Below are 16,447 nucleotides of genomic sequence, written 5' to 3'. Positions count from 1 at the left end.
AAATATATAACATATGTATTATATAAGTATATATCATATAATTACAATATATATAATAACATATATATGTCTATATTTTTAAATTTCTGTATCTTCTCATCCTGTGAGATGGCTATGAGTTTCTTCATCTTTCAAGTAAAGAAAATATGATTCAGAAGGCAAGTGATTTGTCCAAGATCACTAGCAGAGCCAACATATAGACTTAGGATTTTGATCCCCTACTCTAGGTTCTTTCAACTAAACCAGAACCTTCTCTTGGACAGCTATATATTCTACATCAGTGGTCCCCAACCTTTTTGGCACCAGGGACCGGTTTCATGGAAGACAGTTTTTCCATTGCCGGGGAGATGGTTCAGGAGGTAATGCCAGCGATGGGGAGAGGCAGATGAAGCTTCACTCGCTCGCCTAATGCTCACCTCCTGCTGCGTGGCCGGTTCCTAACAGTCCGCGGCCCGGGGTTTGGGGACCCCTGTTCTACATAGAGATTCACATTTAAAGAGTCTATAGTTTCTTAAATATTTTGAACCAGTTTCTTTAGCTAAAAAACAAAAACTTAGAACCATGGTTGCCACCTTCTTTGTATGTACTCTCAAAATGATTTGTTTTTTTTGAAAGAAAGATGTAGCCCATCATTATTCTTTCCCTTGAAGGAAAGGACATGCACCTGCCTGTTTAATGAGTAGTATGAATGTGATGGAAAAACTTGGACCCTTAGATTAATTCACCTATTCAAGCATTTTATTATTACTCTTCAGGTAGTTTTCTTTATCTGTATTCACTGATTTTTAGATCCCTGTGGTCCATCACTGACTAATACATTGCAAGAAGCTTGCTTTCTTAAATTCATCTAACAAAGAAAGACCAGGCCTTGAGTGCTATTTTAGTGGTGTAATAGTGTATATTTGTGTTTAATTAGAGCTGCAGTCATTGCTTTGGTTATAGATTTGGGGAAACATCTAAGATCCCCTCTCCGGGTTCTGAAAACAAGTCCTACAAAATGTAATTAAGAGAATTTTAGATGTTACAGGCCAATCATTTAAATACTATAGGCCACCTTAAATTCCTGCTCTATCCTTCAGTGTCTAATTTCCTCAAAGTTAGCCTTTTCTTTTTTTTAAAAAAATGTATACATTTTAGTGTTGCAGGAAGTTGACTTTAGAATTAGCCTGTCTCTTTTTTTTTTTAACATCTTTATTGGAGTATAATTGCTTTACAATGGTGTGTTAGTTTCTGCTGTATAACAAAGTGAATCAGCTATACGTATACATATATACCCATATCCCCTCCCTCTTGCGTCTCCCTTCCACCCTCCCTATCCCACCCCTTTAGGTGGTCACAAAGCACTGAGCTGAAGCCTTTTCTTAGTTATTCTATTTCCTTAAAACCCATGCACTCCTAAAATCCTACAATCATTTTTCACCAAGAGGCCACATAATTTCCAAATATAATGGTGTCTTTTGAAGTTCTTATTCTCCTCAACTTTTGGGGGGAGTCAGGGAGGATGAAGTTGGGAGTTGAGATATTTCACACGTTCAATTGTCCCTCTTTCAAATCCCTCCTACCATGCCTTTCCCCCCCATCCTCTCTGATTGCTCTCTCCTCATAGCTGTCTTTTCTACTTCCACTACTTTTCTCCTTAAAATGAGCTTCCCTCCAGGACCTGCCTTTTTTTCTATTATATCTACACATCCTCGCTTGGTAATTTCACCAATTTCTACCACTTCAGTTATTACCATCAGTAATTTAATTTGTAGTTCTTCAAAACATCCAAAAACTTACTGGAAGGAAGGAAGGAAGGAAGGAAGGAAGGAAGGAAGGAAGGAAGGGAGGAAGGAAGAAAGAGAGAGAGAGAGAGAGAGAGAGAGGAAGGAAGGAAGGAAGGAAGGAAGGGAGAAAGAAAACCCTAATGGACAATGCAAAGTAGCCATCAGAGAAGAGAATCAAGGGAAGATGAGTTTGCAGAGGTCAAGCGTGGGAGTGCTTCACAAAGTAATGGGTATTTTAATAGAGGAAAAATCTATGAGAAGCTTCGCTTAGAACTGGGTTTGGAGATTTCATGGTTTTAGTGAAAATTACTAGATAACATAAACGAAGGGCACTTTTGATCATGAAATTATACATAAGAAATGAATAGGAGATGAAAGAAAGAAAGGTGGGAAGGTGAACCTTAGTAGGAGCCGTCTATTGATTCAAGACGGGGAATATAGGACCCAGGAAATGTTTTTGTTTTATTTTGTTTTCAGAATATAAAAGACTAGAGCATTTTTGTAGAAGTCTGAGGTGAAGGAAATAGTGTAGAGGGATAGATGGAAGATAAAGAAATAGATGGATCTTGGATATAAAGAGATTCAGGCAGAGACAGGACAGGACAAGATAAAAAGCACAAGTGAAGCTATTAACCATGGAGAAAAGAGATACTTCCTGAGACAAAATAAAAGGTGGTCAGGATGATTCATATTAACAATTTTCTCTCAAACACTATAGGTGAGAAGGTAGAAAGTTCAAAGGAAGAAATTCGGAAACACTTGGAAAAAGAAAGTACACTCTTGTGTTGTATAAGTTTTTATATTCTGCTGATACATGACCATTACCTGGCACAAATTAGGTAATATAGAAATATCTGGAGAAGGCTTGGACCTCCTGGAAAGTTTTCTGTGATCACAAAAGAAAATTTTATGTAAGACAAAACTTTTCTTATAATTGCTACTATCTTTATGATAATTATTTCTGAAATTATTTTTGGATGATAGTTGTTATTCATTAAATGTAAGAATTAGCCAAGCAGGAGAACTGGCCTGAGAGAACTAGTGGCAGTAATCCTGTGTTCTTTTGCTTAGTGAACACAGCTCTCTTCCTCAGCACAGCTGTTCATTTGTGGTGTCACAGGGCTATTGGATTTCAATTGCTGTGTTTGTATAACATTACCGTCTAAAGAGAAATGAGAGCAGCTCTGTGTCTATAGGCAATGGGACCCAATTCATTAAGCTATAAAAAAGAATTCAAGAATGAAAACTTTCAGTTTAACATCTGAAGAATTCATGGGACATTGAAAAATGAACCAATTTTAATAGGAGCTGGCCTGTAAGAAATGATAGACTAAAAGATCAAGATTATATTAGAGAAAATATGTTGTTTGAGGTGAAGACTGTGCTAACGAACCTCTCCCACTTGTCATGTGTTTAATGACTAAATGAAAACTTGCATAAGTAACTGCATTTTGGGGAAAAATTAATCTAGGAATTTCTTTAGGATTTCAGGATATTTGCTTCACAATGTCAAGGGTCTTGTTAAGACATTCCAAACCTTAATTGCATATGAGAATCACTTCTGGCACTTTTTTAAGCAGAGAAATTCTGAATGTTTACCCCTGAAGATTCTGATTAGGAAGGTCCTGGGGAGCCAGACACTGATATTTTAAAACTTTGACTCTGTGATTTTTGGAGGCAGGAAGTGAACTGAGAATTCCTTGTTCTCTGGCATAATTTAAAGTTTTTTTTTTACTTTGTACTTAGTCTAAAATGCATTCATATGGAGAGAATGAGGTGTCCCATCATATAAATATATTGAAAAATTCGAGGTGAGTATTTTCAGATTTATAGAGAATTAAATTGAAGACCCTTTCATTCAATAATTATTTATAGAGGCCCTGCTATGTCTAAGACACTTAGTTTTTGAAACTTGATTGGTATAATTGGGAGTCACTTATTGGTGAAGGGATGAAAATTAAGGCTTAACTACAGAGTTGATGCTTGTGTGCTTTAGACAGTAATATGTCCACAGAAGCTCATGATAGCTGAATTCTGCCTTGGTGCAATCAAAGAAACAAACAAACAAACAAAAAGCAAAAAAAAAAAAGCAATTTAAAGAAAACTGACCATTGCCTGCTATTCCATCTTTAGCTGTCACCAAAGCCAAAATCCAAGTCATAGATGTCACCATAATGATGTCATGAAATGTCTATCCAACTCACACTTGTTACTTCTAAGGAAAATGGGCTCATAAATGCTGAACAAGCAGAGAACATTAGCCCCAATGCAAATGGTTGAGGTATTCTAGGTCTTTCTGTCTTGTATAGGGCTTGTATACTCGAGCCAATGGCTTCATGGGAGGGAAAGAAAGAAAGGGGGAGAGAGAGACTCCCCAAGTGAATGAGTTTACTTCAACCTTTAGAGAGCAGAAATGGACTGCAACCGTTCTACATGGAGCAAAAAAAAGAATTGGACTGACATGCATATACACTTGACCTCTTAAAATGATCTGCCTCTGAAACTGTGGCACAGATTCCTAGGTTTTGTGCAATCTCTGAACCTCAGAGGAAGGATTTTCTTAGTCTAGATCCAATGGCGAACATTGGGAGGAAGGGAAGAGAAAAGAGGAGCCTCCAGATCTTGCTGGAGGAAATCCATGAGGCTGAGGTACTTGTTAGAATCATACGTTGATTCATTTTAAAGACCAACTATTTATAGATGGAGAAGAGAAGTCTTAAATAACGTGAATGAGATGTGAGTAATTACATCATTCTGCTGAACAGTTAGAAATGACAACTTCCAATAGCAGAATGAGCATATCATTTCCTCTTCACCTACCTTAAAAAAAATTCTGTGGCTAAATTGATTTCTGCTGACAATGTTTGTTTGATTCTTTTCCTTATTTTTATCCTGCTTCATTAAGGAAATGATTTGGTGTATGTTAATAATAAAGTAAAACTGGATTGCATACAATAAAGATAGAAGTGGAAAAAAGTATATGTTTGTGTGTGTGTAATATATATATGTATAAAACTAGAAACTAGATTAAAAGTTCATTCTATAACCTGTTGCTTTGGGAGGCATGAGACACAGACTTTGGTTTCAGGTTTCTAGGATTCAAGGCAAAATCCACACTATGCACAGTTATATAATGCACATTTTTAATAACTTAAGGGCAAGCCAATGATCCATGGATATAGAAATTATACTTGATACTAAGACCAGTAAAGAATTTCTTAATGTTCTCATAAAGAATGAAACATATCCTGAATAGTTCCAGAACTGATCACTTAGAGACTCAAAAAGAAGTTTTATTTTCCCATTTTTATTGTATCCTTAAATGTAAACCAATATCATTACAATAATGTATGCATTTATTGAAAAGCATGATGAGGTCCAGAATCAGATCTTTGTTCATCTAGATGAATCATGTGGTAGACCTTGGAATAACTATAGGAATGGATGGACTCTGCATCTTTCTAGCAATCTCAGCTGTATTTTTTAATAGATATTTGGTGATTATACCAGGCTTGAGTTCAGAGTAAGTCTATCTGATTTATCGTTATCTCATGTTGTGAGAAATGTTAAGAATCCAGTTTATATAATAAAGATCTTTTAAGAGTGTTTAATTTTTTTTGCAGAGCCTGTGTTCCATTTTAGGTCTGTCATCACTCTTCATTTGTTAAGTTTTAATTATTCTCAGTTTGTCTCTAAAGAACTCTGAATCCAACAAGAAATTCTAATTTAATGTGTAGTGGGAGTAGTTTGATCTCTAAGAACTGAAATCTTACTTTAAAGATTTTTTAAAAATAAAGGCTATCAGGGGAGAGGACAGATTTTAAATTCGAGTTCTATTATTAATTGGGGAACTGTGAACATGTTATTTATTTATTTATTAAAAAAAATTTTTTTTTCTGTGATAGTTTTTTTTTTAAACATCTTTCTTGGAGTATAATTGCTTTACAATGGTGTGTTAGTTTCTGCTTTATAACAAAGTGAATCAGTTATACATATACATATGTTCCCATATCTCTTCCCTCTTGCATCTCCCTCCCTCCCACCCTCCCTATCCCACCCCTCTAGGTGGTTACAAAGCACCGAGCTGATCTCCCTGTTCTATGCAGCAGCTTCCCACTAGCTATCTATTTTACGTTTGGTAGTGTATATATGTCCATGTCACTCTCTCACTTCGTCCCAGCTTACCCTTCCCCCTCCCCAGGTCCTCAAGTCCATTTTCTAGTAGGTCTGTGTCTTCATTCCCATCTTGCCCCTAGGTTCTTCATGACCTTTTTTTTTTTTCTTAGATTCCATATATATATGTTAGCATACAGTATTTGTTTTTCTCTTTCTGACTTACTTCACTCTGTATGACAGACCCTAGGTCCATCCACCTCACTACAAATAACTCAATTTCATTTCTTTTTATGGCTGAGTAATATTCCATTGTATTTATGTGCCACATCTTCTTTATCCATTCATCTGTTGATGGACACTTAGGTTGCTTCCATTAACATGTTATTTAAATTCATCAATCCTCTGCTTATCTTTAAAATAGAAGAAATGAAAGCTATCACAAGTCTTCAAGACAACAGCTTATGAGCAATTAGCCAGCACAGGCTTAGAACATACCAAGACTCAATAACAGTTAGTTTTCTCCCCTCCATGAAGGGAAGATAAATCACTATGGTGGCATTTTGTTATGAATGTCAAGGAGACAGGAGATTTAAATATGTGCTACATTCTGTTTGGTTGGGTGAAGTGGTAGAGTATTTCTTTCATTATTTTGTGCTCTCAGTTCAACAGTTCAATATACTGTGCTTGTCGTATACTAGGTATTTGCTAATCATTGAGACTAAAAATGATAAATAAGCAAAGTTTTCCCCATAGATGGTCACAACTAATTAGGGGAGACAGATAAGTAAACTAATCATTAGTATTTAGTTTGAGAGCTACAATATTAGAGATATTGGTTCCTAGGAGGATCATAACTTAATGTTTACTGTCTAAATATCAAATACCAAGGCATATGATGATTTCCAGCATCACTAGAGGTGGCCAGATGGCTGTTGGCCAAGAATCTTCACAAGAAAGCATTTATCTTTCAGACCTACTCCTCTCCATGATTTCACCATTAGATTTGTATGCTCAGAAATTCTGAGACCTACAATTGGCAAGGCTTGGGATTCTATCTAGGCCAATGGACAATTAAAAAACAACAACAACACACACACACAATTGTCATGAGAATTAGGCATTCACAATTGTTTGGACAGCACATTTTCTACCTATAGATAATTATAATGGAAATTCAAATTATCAGATTGCTTGGCTAGTATTATATCCAGCAAGTCAATTTATTTACATGGCTCTCAGTGTGTTGTGTCATCAGTCTCTGATGGTCTGATAAGGATACCCGTTCCTGGAGACTAGACAGTGAAGAGTTGGCCCAATAGGGCATCCTCTCCTCTGGACTGTGCAGGAGAAGTCCAGTGTTTTCTCTGAGGCCTCTCCTTTACTTCCATTGTAGACCAGCTATATTCTGATTGTTGCATCCTTTCCTTAAATGAGTTACTATCTTCAATCAGAAAATTAGTTAACCAACTATTTCTATTATTCTTTCATTTTATGATGACAAAGATGACTGCTTTCTTTGGAGACTACTTACTGTGTGATGCCCTTTATCGTTACTGATTGTCTTTTGTTTCCTTTACAGGTACATGTCAACTTTATATTCTCACCCTGATTTTCCAGAGAAAGGACCAGAGGAGATTAATGAAGAGCTAATGAAAAGTGTTAGCCACAACCCTCTTTTACTTCTCACACCACAGAAAATTAAAAGATACGTTGAGTCTTTATGGAAGAAGAAAAGTTCTGGACAACCTGTCACCTTTACTGATATCTTTGGGATGTTAATAGGAGAAACACTAATTCACAATGTAAGCCTTGGCTCAGTCTACAATCCTTTTAATACAAGAAGACCATGTATATCGTAATGTTTTAAATAAAACAAAGTACGATACATTTTGTAAAAGTCAGTTGACTCACCTTATCCTATCAACATGTACTGAGTACATACTCCCTGCCAGACATAACTCTTCTATAATACGTTTCATCCTACATTACATTAGTTCTTACCAGCTTACTAATTTATTCTAACTATGTGTCAGTTTTGTTGTTGTTTTTTGTTTGTTTTGTTTTGTATTTTTTGGCCACACGGCGCGGCTTGCGGGATCTTAGTTCCGCGACCAGGGATTGAACCTGAGCCCTCGCCAGTGAGAGTGCAGCGTCCTAAACGCTGGACTGCCAGGGAACTCCCTACGTGTCAGTTTTGATGTACAGGGAAATACTTTTGTATTCCTTTTCTTTGGAAAAATACACATTTTAACCCTTAACTGCCCATTCTGCCCAAATAGCAATCTTTTTAGATAAAGTGGTGAATATAAGTAATATTTAAATAGCAGAAGAAGAATGGAGCTTGCCTGGAGAGAGTTAGAAAAAAAAGGAGTGAATCACATGGAAGAAACCCATTCGACACATGACAACAGAGCGACATTTTATCTGAACATGAAACAGGGCGGGTAGAGTTTGTGCCAGGGAATCTGGGGGCTCAATTCCTTCTGGGCTCCCTAGCTGCCAAACGTCGATATAGTCCTGAGACGTATGGCTCTTTTTAGAATGAAGGTAATTACCTCCATAGAGCTTACGTTCTGTTGTTTTTCAGGATCAGAGGTTCCTAGAAGTCATAAGACTTTTTCTTTTTTTTTTTTTTTTTTTTTGCGGTACGTGGGCCTCTCACTGTTGTGGCCTCTCCTGTTGCGGAGCACAGGCTCCGGACGCGCAGGCCCAGCGGCCATGGCTCATGGGCCCAGCTGCTCCGTGGCATGTGGGATCTTCCCGGACCGGGGCACGAACCCGCGTCCCCTGCATTGGCAGGCAGATTCTTAACCACTGAGCCACCAGGGAAGCCCCATAAGACTATTTTTATTACAAACATTTTGTGTCTTGATTGGAAGTACTATTTTACATAGTTTTTAAAAATCTGTATCTGTTTGTATATGTAAAACCTTTTCTTTCTTCTGTGGACAGAGAATGAACACTACCTTGAGTAGTTTGAAGGAAAAAGTCAATACTGGACAGTGCCCTTTGCCTCTTTTCACCTGTCTCCATGTCAAACCCGATGTCTCAGAACTGATGTTTGCAGGTATGGAATTTCCTCTTGCAAAACATTTCCTGGAAGCTTTGAACTGTAGTTCCTAATGATTTTCTTTAGAGGAAGATCATAAGCAATTTTAGTTGCTTATTTTAATATATTTTCTGTAACATAAAAACTTTTGAAAGTATAAGAATATTTTAAGCTAGATGATTTTCTGGTTGTAGAGACTATCCTATGAAACTAGTTACTAGTATATCTTCATTCAAATTAGTGGGAAAGAAGATATAAAAGTAAATCATGAATATAATCAATATTCTATTTTAATTATTCATTTCTCAAGGATTTTTAACAAAATACTATGTCTAGGGCTTTTAGGCAAGCCATATATTTTTGTTTGCTGCTTATTTGTTCATTAAATTGGGTAACATGGTATCTGTTTATCATTCAAAACACTATTCTAATTTTTATAATTCAGCACCTTAAAAGTACTAGTCTATACTTGTGGCAGCTGGTGAAGAAAATGCCTCATTTTGTTAAATCTCAGATGTAAACATTTATTTCTTCTGTAGCTCTGTTTCTTGTTGGGTGCTCTAAAAGTATGTGACTTCCTCCTTCTCCAGGCCACTGCCAGTCCTAGTCTGCAGTGTGATAGAATTTCTGACTGTGGCTAGTAGGGTTCATTGTATTTTTAGGAAAAGTATCTCAGTGACATCAGTCACACCATGAGCTTAAAAAATCATTGTGAATGGCATGTAATTACCAGATTTATATCTAGAATTCTTTTGCAGTTTTACCAAGTCTCACTTTTTCTTCAACTGACTACTGTCAAGCAAGAATTTTGAATAGTTTATAAAAGCAGTGCACCTGGAATTCATTCATTCAACAAGTGTTTATCAATTATCTTGACTAAAATGTTTCTCATGCTTATGGTTCAGAAAGCACTTATCATATTTATTGTCTTATTCAATATTTACTACAACCCAGGGAGGGAAGGAGGTATTCTTAGCTCTGCTTCACAGGAAAAAAGAAAATAAAACCTCAGAAAGATTCAGTGATTTGCACATTGCCACATAGAAAGTAAGTAGCAGAGCTGAGAATTGGTCTTGAAATACTTTGTTCTTTTTATAAAAATATTGGCTTCTCTGATTACTGATGATGTAGAATGTAGTATGCCAGGTGCTGAGCATGAACTCCCCTCCCCTCCACAGTATATTGCCCTTTTTCTATAAGACCTGATAGTAGGTTTGAGAAATTTACAATAGTTATTAAAGAAGTTAAAGCACAAGAGAGAACAGAATGTTACTATGCACTGTTTCCTTGACCAAGTTGTGTGACACCTTTTAGCCTCAGTTTTCTCATCTGTTAAATGAGAATGAGACTCTCCTTATAGTTTTTGGTTTTTTTTTTTCGGTATGTGGGCCTCTCACTGTTGTGGCCTCTCCCGTTGCGGAGCACAGGCTCCGGACACACATCCTCAAAGGCCATGGCTCACGGGCCCAGCCGCTCCGCGGCATGTGGGATCTTCCCAGACCGGGGCACGAACCCGTGTCCCCTGCATCGGCAGGCGGACCCTCAACCACTGTGCCACCAGGGAAGCCCAAGTTTCAGTATATCTTAACAATGTGGAGTGTTCTATGAAAGCTGTATGAGAAGAGTCAAAGGTCTGAAGATGAATAGAATTTGTATATGAAAGGCAAATTTAATTCTTGGATGGGGGGTTCAGGCATGCAGTAAGAGTGTCGGATAACCATGGCATACTCAGCAGCAATGAGGAACCACACTTTGTGATGGAGTTCATAGGGAGAGTTAAGATTCTATCATACATGAAAAGTAAGGGCCATGATAAATTGTTTTCTTGTTGGTGGTGGTTTTGTTTTGTTTTATTTTTGCTTTCCGATAGCTATTGTCTTATGAGGTCTTGGAATGCTTGGAAATTGGTTGGTAAATACCACTAGCATGCCAGTCAAATTTGTGCATAGCCAAATGAGGCTTCTTTTACCCCAGAAGCATTGATTTAGTTAAACAAGCATTAAACTAATTTGGAAGCCTTGTCTTACTTCTAAGCTGAAATACCTTGGATGGGTCAATATCTCTGATTCTTATTTTCCTCATTATTAAAAAGAAGGATTTTAATAAACATCAGTTTTATCTTACAGAGCTATTAAGCCAATTATATGAGATAGGGATAATAGTGAATATGATAAAGGGACATAAAAATATAATAGTTTTATTGTTACTGTTACGATTGTTAACGGCATTTTCACAGTTGTCTCTTCTATTCTGAAGTTTTAGTCAGCAGCCATTCTCAAGAGAAAATCTGACTACAATAATTAAAGAATAAATAATATTTCTAGCGAGTGAATATTTTGGATTCATCTAGAGTGAGAAACGGCTGTTTTCTGTGCAGTTAGTAGTCTTTCAACTTGGATATGTCTGATTTGGGCCAACTGCCTAATTTCAATATTGTTACTGACATGAGAGAAGCCCCATTAACCTTCATTGTTAAGTTTCTATGATGAGGAGGTTCAAGCTGTTTCTTCCAACAGAGTTGAACAAAACCATCAAACGTTAGTTATGTTGATCTTGTACCCAGATAAGACATTCAAAGGGGCATGTTATGAGTGTTTGAGTAGCTTGAGTTATTGGGAAAAAAAAAAAGGAAACATGTCTATACTTTATGCCTTTAAATTTGCTTAGATTAAAATGGACATTCAAGAAAAAAAAGATAAAATGTTATTTGAATTATATTATAAAAAGTCAAAGATCCAAATTACCTTACGGAAGTTTTATCAACTTTACTTCAACAATACCAGAGAATGTTTTTCTTCTCTCTTAGAAAAGTTTTAAACACTTTCCCCTTTTGAAGACTGTAAACACATAAATATTAGTTGTTTAAATGGTTACATATTTTTGTATGTTGGTTCCTCCACTTCACTACCTTTCTAGTAGGATTTCAAACTTTCATTTTAAAGTTTCCATTGGTCAGTAAATTGCATTTACTGAGCACAATTTATAGACTTAACATCATGTTAAGTTCTTTAACAGTTGTTATAGAAGTAAAAATATAGTACTTCCTCAAGAAGTCTATAGTCCCATTAACGAGACAAAAATAAAACATGAAAAATTAGTAAACCATATACATAGAATACTACTATCTGTTAGAGTATATAGAACTGACATAAATTGTAAGATATTAGAGATTTAGTATAGTCATAAGAAAGACTTCATGAGGGTGATGGAACTCAGATTTAAGTTGAACTTGGAAAGATCTATCAATTGGGGGTGAAAAGTCAACTTTGTGTGAACAGTATAAGAAAATGTTCAGAAGGGAAGACAAAGGTACATTTTGGGGAGCAGTAAAGAGACATTAGCCTTGGTCTCATGCGTGAACTGGTGAAGAGTAGTGGTATATTTGGGAGAACCATTAGTGCCAAGTTATAGAAAGCTTTGAATTCCAGACAGAAATGTTTTTATTCAGTTATGATAATGGGAAATACTTAATGATTTTTGGTAGGGCAATAAAATTATTTAAATAGTGTTTTTGAAAAAAAGTGTTTCAGTGATCCATATGGGTAGATTGGTAAGAAAGAAACTGGAAGCAGTGATATTACTGTGTTTCTTTAAATAAGGTCCTGGAACTAGGGAGAAACTGATAAGGAAAAAGAGGAGAAGATGAATGTGCAAAGTTTAAAGGTTACCAGTGAAATGTGTGATGGATGGATTTGATGTGAGTGGATTTAAGAGTGATTTCAGTTAAGAAAAATTTTTTTCTGGGCGGTGATAGCGTGATTTACAGAAACAGGTAAGCTTGTCTGGGAAGCAAGGTGATAAGCTCCTTTCCAGGTAAGTGTAGCAGGATGTGATGACAGCATACTCAAGCGTAAGTGCACAACAGGAAGATGGAAATGAGTAGATGGAGGCTCAGGAGAGAGGGTCAAGTTTGAAATGTAGGAATCAGCAGCAGAGAAATAGTAGTCAAAGTACCGTAGTGAGTTCTTCAGTGAGGATTAGAGAGCAAATCTACCTCTTGAGAATGTCTCTCATTACTGTATACACAAACCACATTAATCAAGAAGAGATTGCTAGAGAAGTAGGGACCAGGAGGTCTTTACGCTTTAGTACCCTGGAGAGGGGTGTGAAATTCAGAGATAAGAAATTACTCACAGTGATATAGAAATTTTCCTAATGGCCTCTGATTCATTGCTAGTCATGTCTCACTAACTTCATGTAAGTCATTATAAAACACACCACTTGGTCATGAAGGGTATATGCACCATTTGGCTTTGATGTGAAATGAGTTATAATGTGTTCTCATCACAATTGTGATTTTATAACTTGTTTCACAAAAGTAGAATGTTCTAACCTATACTATTGAGTAAATAATAAATATATACATATCCACAATTCCTTTTCCAAAACTTTGAGGACAGATGTTTTAAAATTCAGAATATTTTAGATTTTGAAGTTAAAAAATATTCTATATATTACATAATACCCCCATTGAGGTCTTATAATCAAATAGAGTGATTTCTCCAATGGAATGTATTGATATTCACATTCCATGGGATATCTAAAGATTAAGCCTCACATCTTTTCAAGACTGGTTTTTCTGCTAAATGAGTTCAGGTCAGGTTTTACTACCAAACGAATAGCAAAAAAAAAATGTGGATTTTGGAGTTATTTGGATTTTGGATTGTTGGATAAAGGGTTATAGGCATGCAATAATTTTAGAAAGGGAAAAACTGAAAAAAAATAAAGGCAGACAGAGAGTTTGGAGTTAGGCAGGGGTGCATGGTAGTGGGACTCCATAGAAGATGGTCAACAAAGACTTTGAACTAAAGTTAAGAAGGAGTAAGCCTTATGGTTACAGAAGGGAATAGCAAGCATAAGGGCTGTGAGACAGGAGTGAGCTTGGTCTCTTGGAGGAACATTAAGAAGGTGTGTGGCTGAAGTGGAATAAGTAAGACAAAATGTGATAGGAGATTGGTTAAGATATGTAGTCAGACAAGGAGCATGAGCCAGACCATCATGAGGACTTCTCGGCCATGTTTTTATTTTCAGTGTAATGGGAAGCCATTGGAAAGCTTTCAGCTGGCACTGGTGTGGTGTGATTTATATTTTTAAAAATCCATCTGGCTACAGGATATCAACAAGGTAGTAGGGGAATAGAGAAAGTTTTAAGAGGCTATTGTGGAGATCCAGGAGAGAGTTTGGCAGCTTGTACCAGTATGGTCATGGTGAACAAATGGATAAGTAGCCCATTTCTAACCACATCTGATGATAGAGCCTACAGAACTTGATTTTTTGTATTTGAGGTATAAGAGAAAGAGGACCATGAAGAATTCTAAAGTATGGATAGTGGTATGAATATATGAAAAGTAGTACCATTTACCAAACAGGGGAAGACAGAGAATGGCAAGGAAATGGGAGTCAAAAACCAGGAATTCTTTTTGGATAGATTAAGATTCAGATAACTATTAGGCATAGTTATAGCCACAGGAATACATGAAATATAATAGTGGCTACTATTTATGGAGTGATTAGAATGTGCTATGTCCTCTTCTAAGTTCTTTAAGTTTCTTAGCTCGTTAGATCTTCACAACAATTCTACAAACTATCTACTGATTTTATTCACATTTTACAGATTAAGGAATTAAAACACAGAGAATACAAGCAATCTACCCAAAATTTCACAGATTTTTAAACATCTGAGCCAGCAGTTTTAAAACTGAGTCTAAAGTTTTCCCTTTTATAGAATTAAGATGGACTTTATAAAAGATGTCTGAGTTTTTAAATGTGAAAAGGTATTCAATTTGTACAAATTAAGGGATCCTTTGTGTTCTCATTTTATTCATCGGTAAGCTTTCCCCTCCCAACTTCTCCTATACAATGCCATATGCATAATAGGCATTTGGTTAATTTTTAAAAAATATTTCAAATAAATGAATGAGAATAATCATGACAATGTTGAAGTAATCTTTGTGCACATCTCTGTAGTATTTCCCTATTAATGGATTGCATTTTTTAAAATGATTTCAGATTGGGTTGAATTTAGTCCATATGAGATTGGCATGGCTAAATATGGTACTTTTATGGCTCCTGATTTATTTGGAAGTAAATTTTTTATGGGAACAGTTGTAAAGAAATATGAAGAAAACCCCTTGCATTTCTTAATGGGTAAGTGATAAAAATCTACCATGAGTTTGTTTGACTGTTTTAAATCCTGGTGCATTCTAAGTTATTCTGTTTTTGCTTTATTTTAGGTGTCTGGGGGAGTGCCTTTTCTATATTGTTCAACAGAGTCTTGGGAGTTTCTGGCTCACAAAGTAAAGGTTCCACAATGGAAGAAGAACTAGGTATTGTAAAAACATGCTTACATTGATAATAATTACACTATATTGGTAAATTTCATTAACACATATGTTGAGAGAAAATTAAATCATCATAAAGATTGTAATTGTTCTAAAGTAGGCTAGGCTAAGCTGTGGTGTTCAGTAGATTAGATGTATTCAATGCATGTGCATCTTACAAAATTTTCAATTTACAGTGGGTTTATTGGGACATAAACCCATTGTAATTTGAGGAAGATCTGTACTCCTTTTATCAATCAGGGTAGCTTTTTGAAGATTAGATTCAACAACAATTTAACACAGTATAACACTTAAATTCACGCTTGTCAGTTCATTTACCTCTTAAATACTTCTCACAGCTTATTCATACCAAAAAACATGGAAAAAATGTTTCAAATCACATCTAATAAATTATCACCAATGATTTTCTTTAAATCTAACTCACTAGCCCACAATAAATTAAAAATAATATTTACAAAACTTGAAAAAGTAGACGAACTCAATTGAGGACCAGCAGTATTCATTTGTTATAATATTTATACCATAGAAACATATGTTCCCTTTAATAAATAAATTTGATTTAAAGTAAACGAAACAAAACATGCATTCAGTATCTCCTAGATGTCTTGCCATCTGTAGCTCAATCAACACTAAATTTCTTATGGCTATTTTGACTGGCAGTGGGATGGAGCAGGGAGATGCTAAATTTGAATTTGGGGCCAGCCTAGCTGAGGCTGGGGAGAAGGGTCCTGTAGATTATCAGCACACTACCTACCTACTACCTCTTCTCTGTGTGTGAAGTATCACACATTTATTTGAGGAGTTAACAGAACAGCATAAATGACTTTCTCAACAATCAATTTATCTGAAGAATACTTGCATGTAAAAAAACTTACCGTAGGATTTTTCTGATAAGCCATCCTTAGTTATTGCAGACAGACAGTTTATTTAATTAAGCTTTATATACAAAACAAAAATACAATTGTACTTTAATTAATGCACTACAAATTGGCTTATAAGTAGTATGATCACTCTTCCTGTGAGAATTGACTTTAGATATATGATATTTATATTAAGTGCAGTAACTTGCTATAGTCCTTAATATTTGGGGGTAGTTCGTAGTAAATAATGGAGAAGTGATCTTATGATTGCAATAGAGCCAAAGATTTTAATATAAAAATAAAAACAACCAAAAA

At 35.8% G+C, this 16,447-nt stretch overlaps 1 protein-coding gene across 2 annotated transcripts in view; it reads left to right on the top strand.

The window, feature by feature from the left end:
• PLA2G4A (phospholipase A2 group IVA) overlaps positions 1-16,447 on the top strand; it is a gene marked incomplete at both ends in the record, with an annotated part of 140,448 nt that overhangs the window by 79,689 nt on the left and 44,312 nt on the right. For both annotated transcript variants that reach the window (XM_079696872.1, XM_079696871.1), the window contains 4 exons: positions 7,462-7,684; positions 8,835-8,949; positions 14,941-15,078; positions 15,165-15,257. In XM_079696872.1, the coding sequence (XP_079552998.1) occupies positions 7,462-7,684; positions 8,835-8,949; positions 14,941-15,078; positions 15,165-15,257 (569 nt within the window). The remainder of the gene's footprint in view (positions 1-7,461; positions 7,685-8,834; positions 8,950-14,940; positions 15,079-15,164; positions 15,258-16,447) is intronic.

This window comes from Hyperoodon ampullatus, assembly GCF_949752795.1.
Source record: "Hyperoodon ampullatus genome assembly, chromosome: 2".
Taxonomy (NCBI): Eukaryota; Metazoa; Chordata; class Mammalia; order Artiodactyla; family Ziphiidae; genus Hyperoodon; species Hyperoodon ampullatus.
The sequence above is the reverse complement of the archived record's forward strand: the minus strand, read 5'-3'. Positions and strand labels throughout refer to the sequence as shown.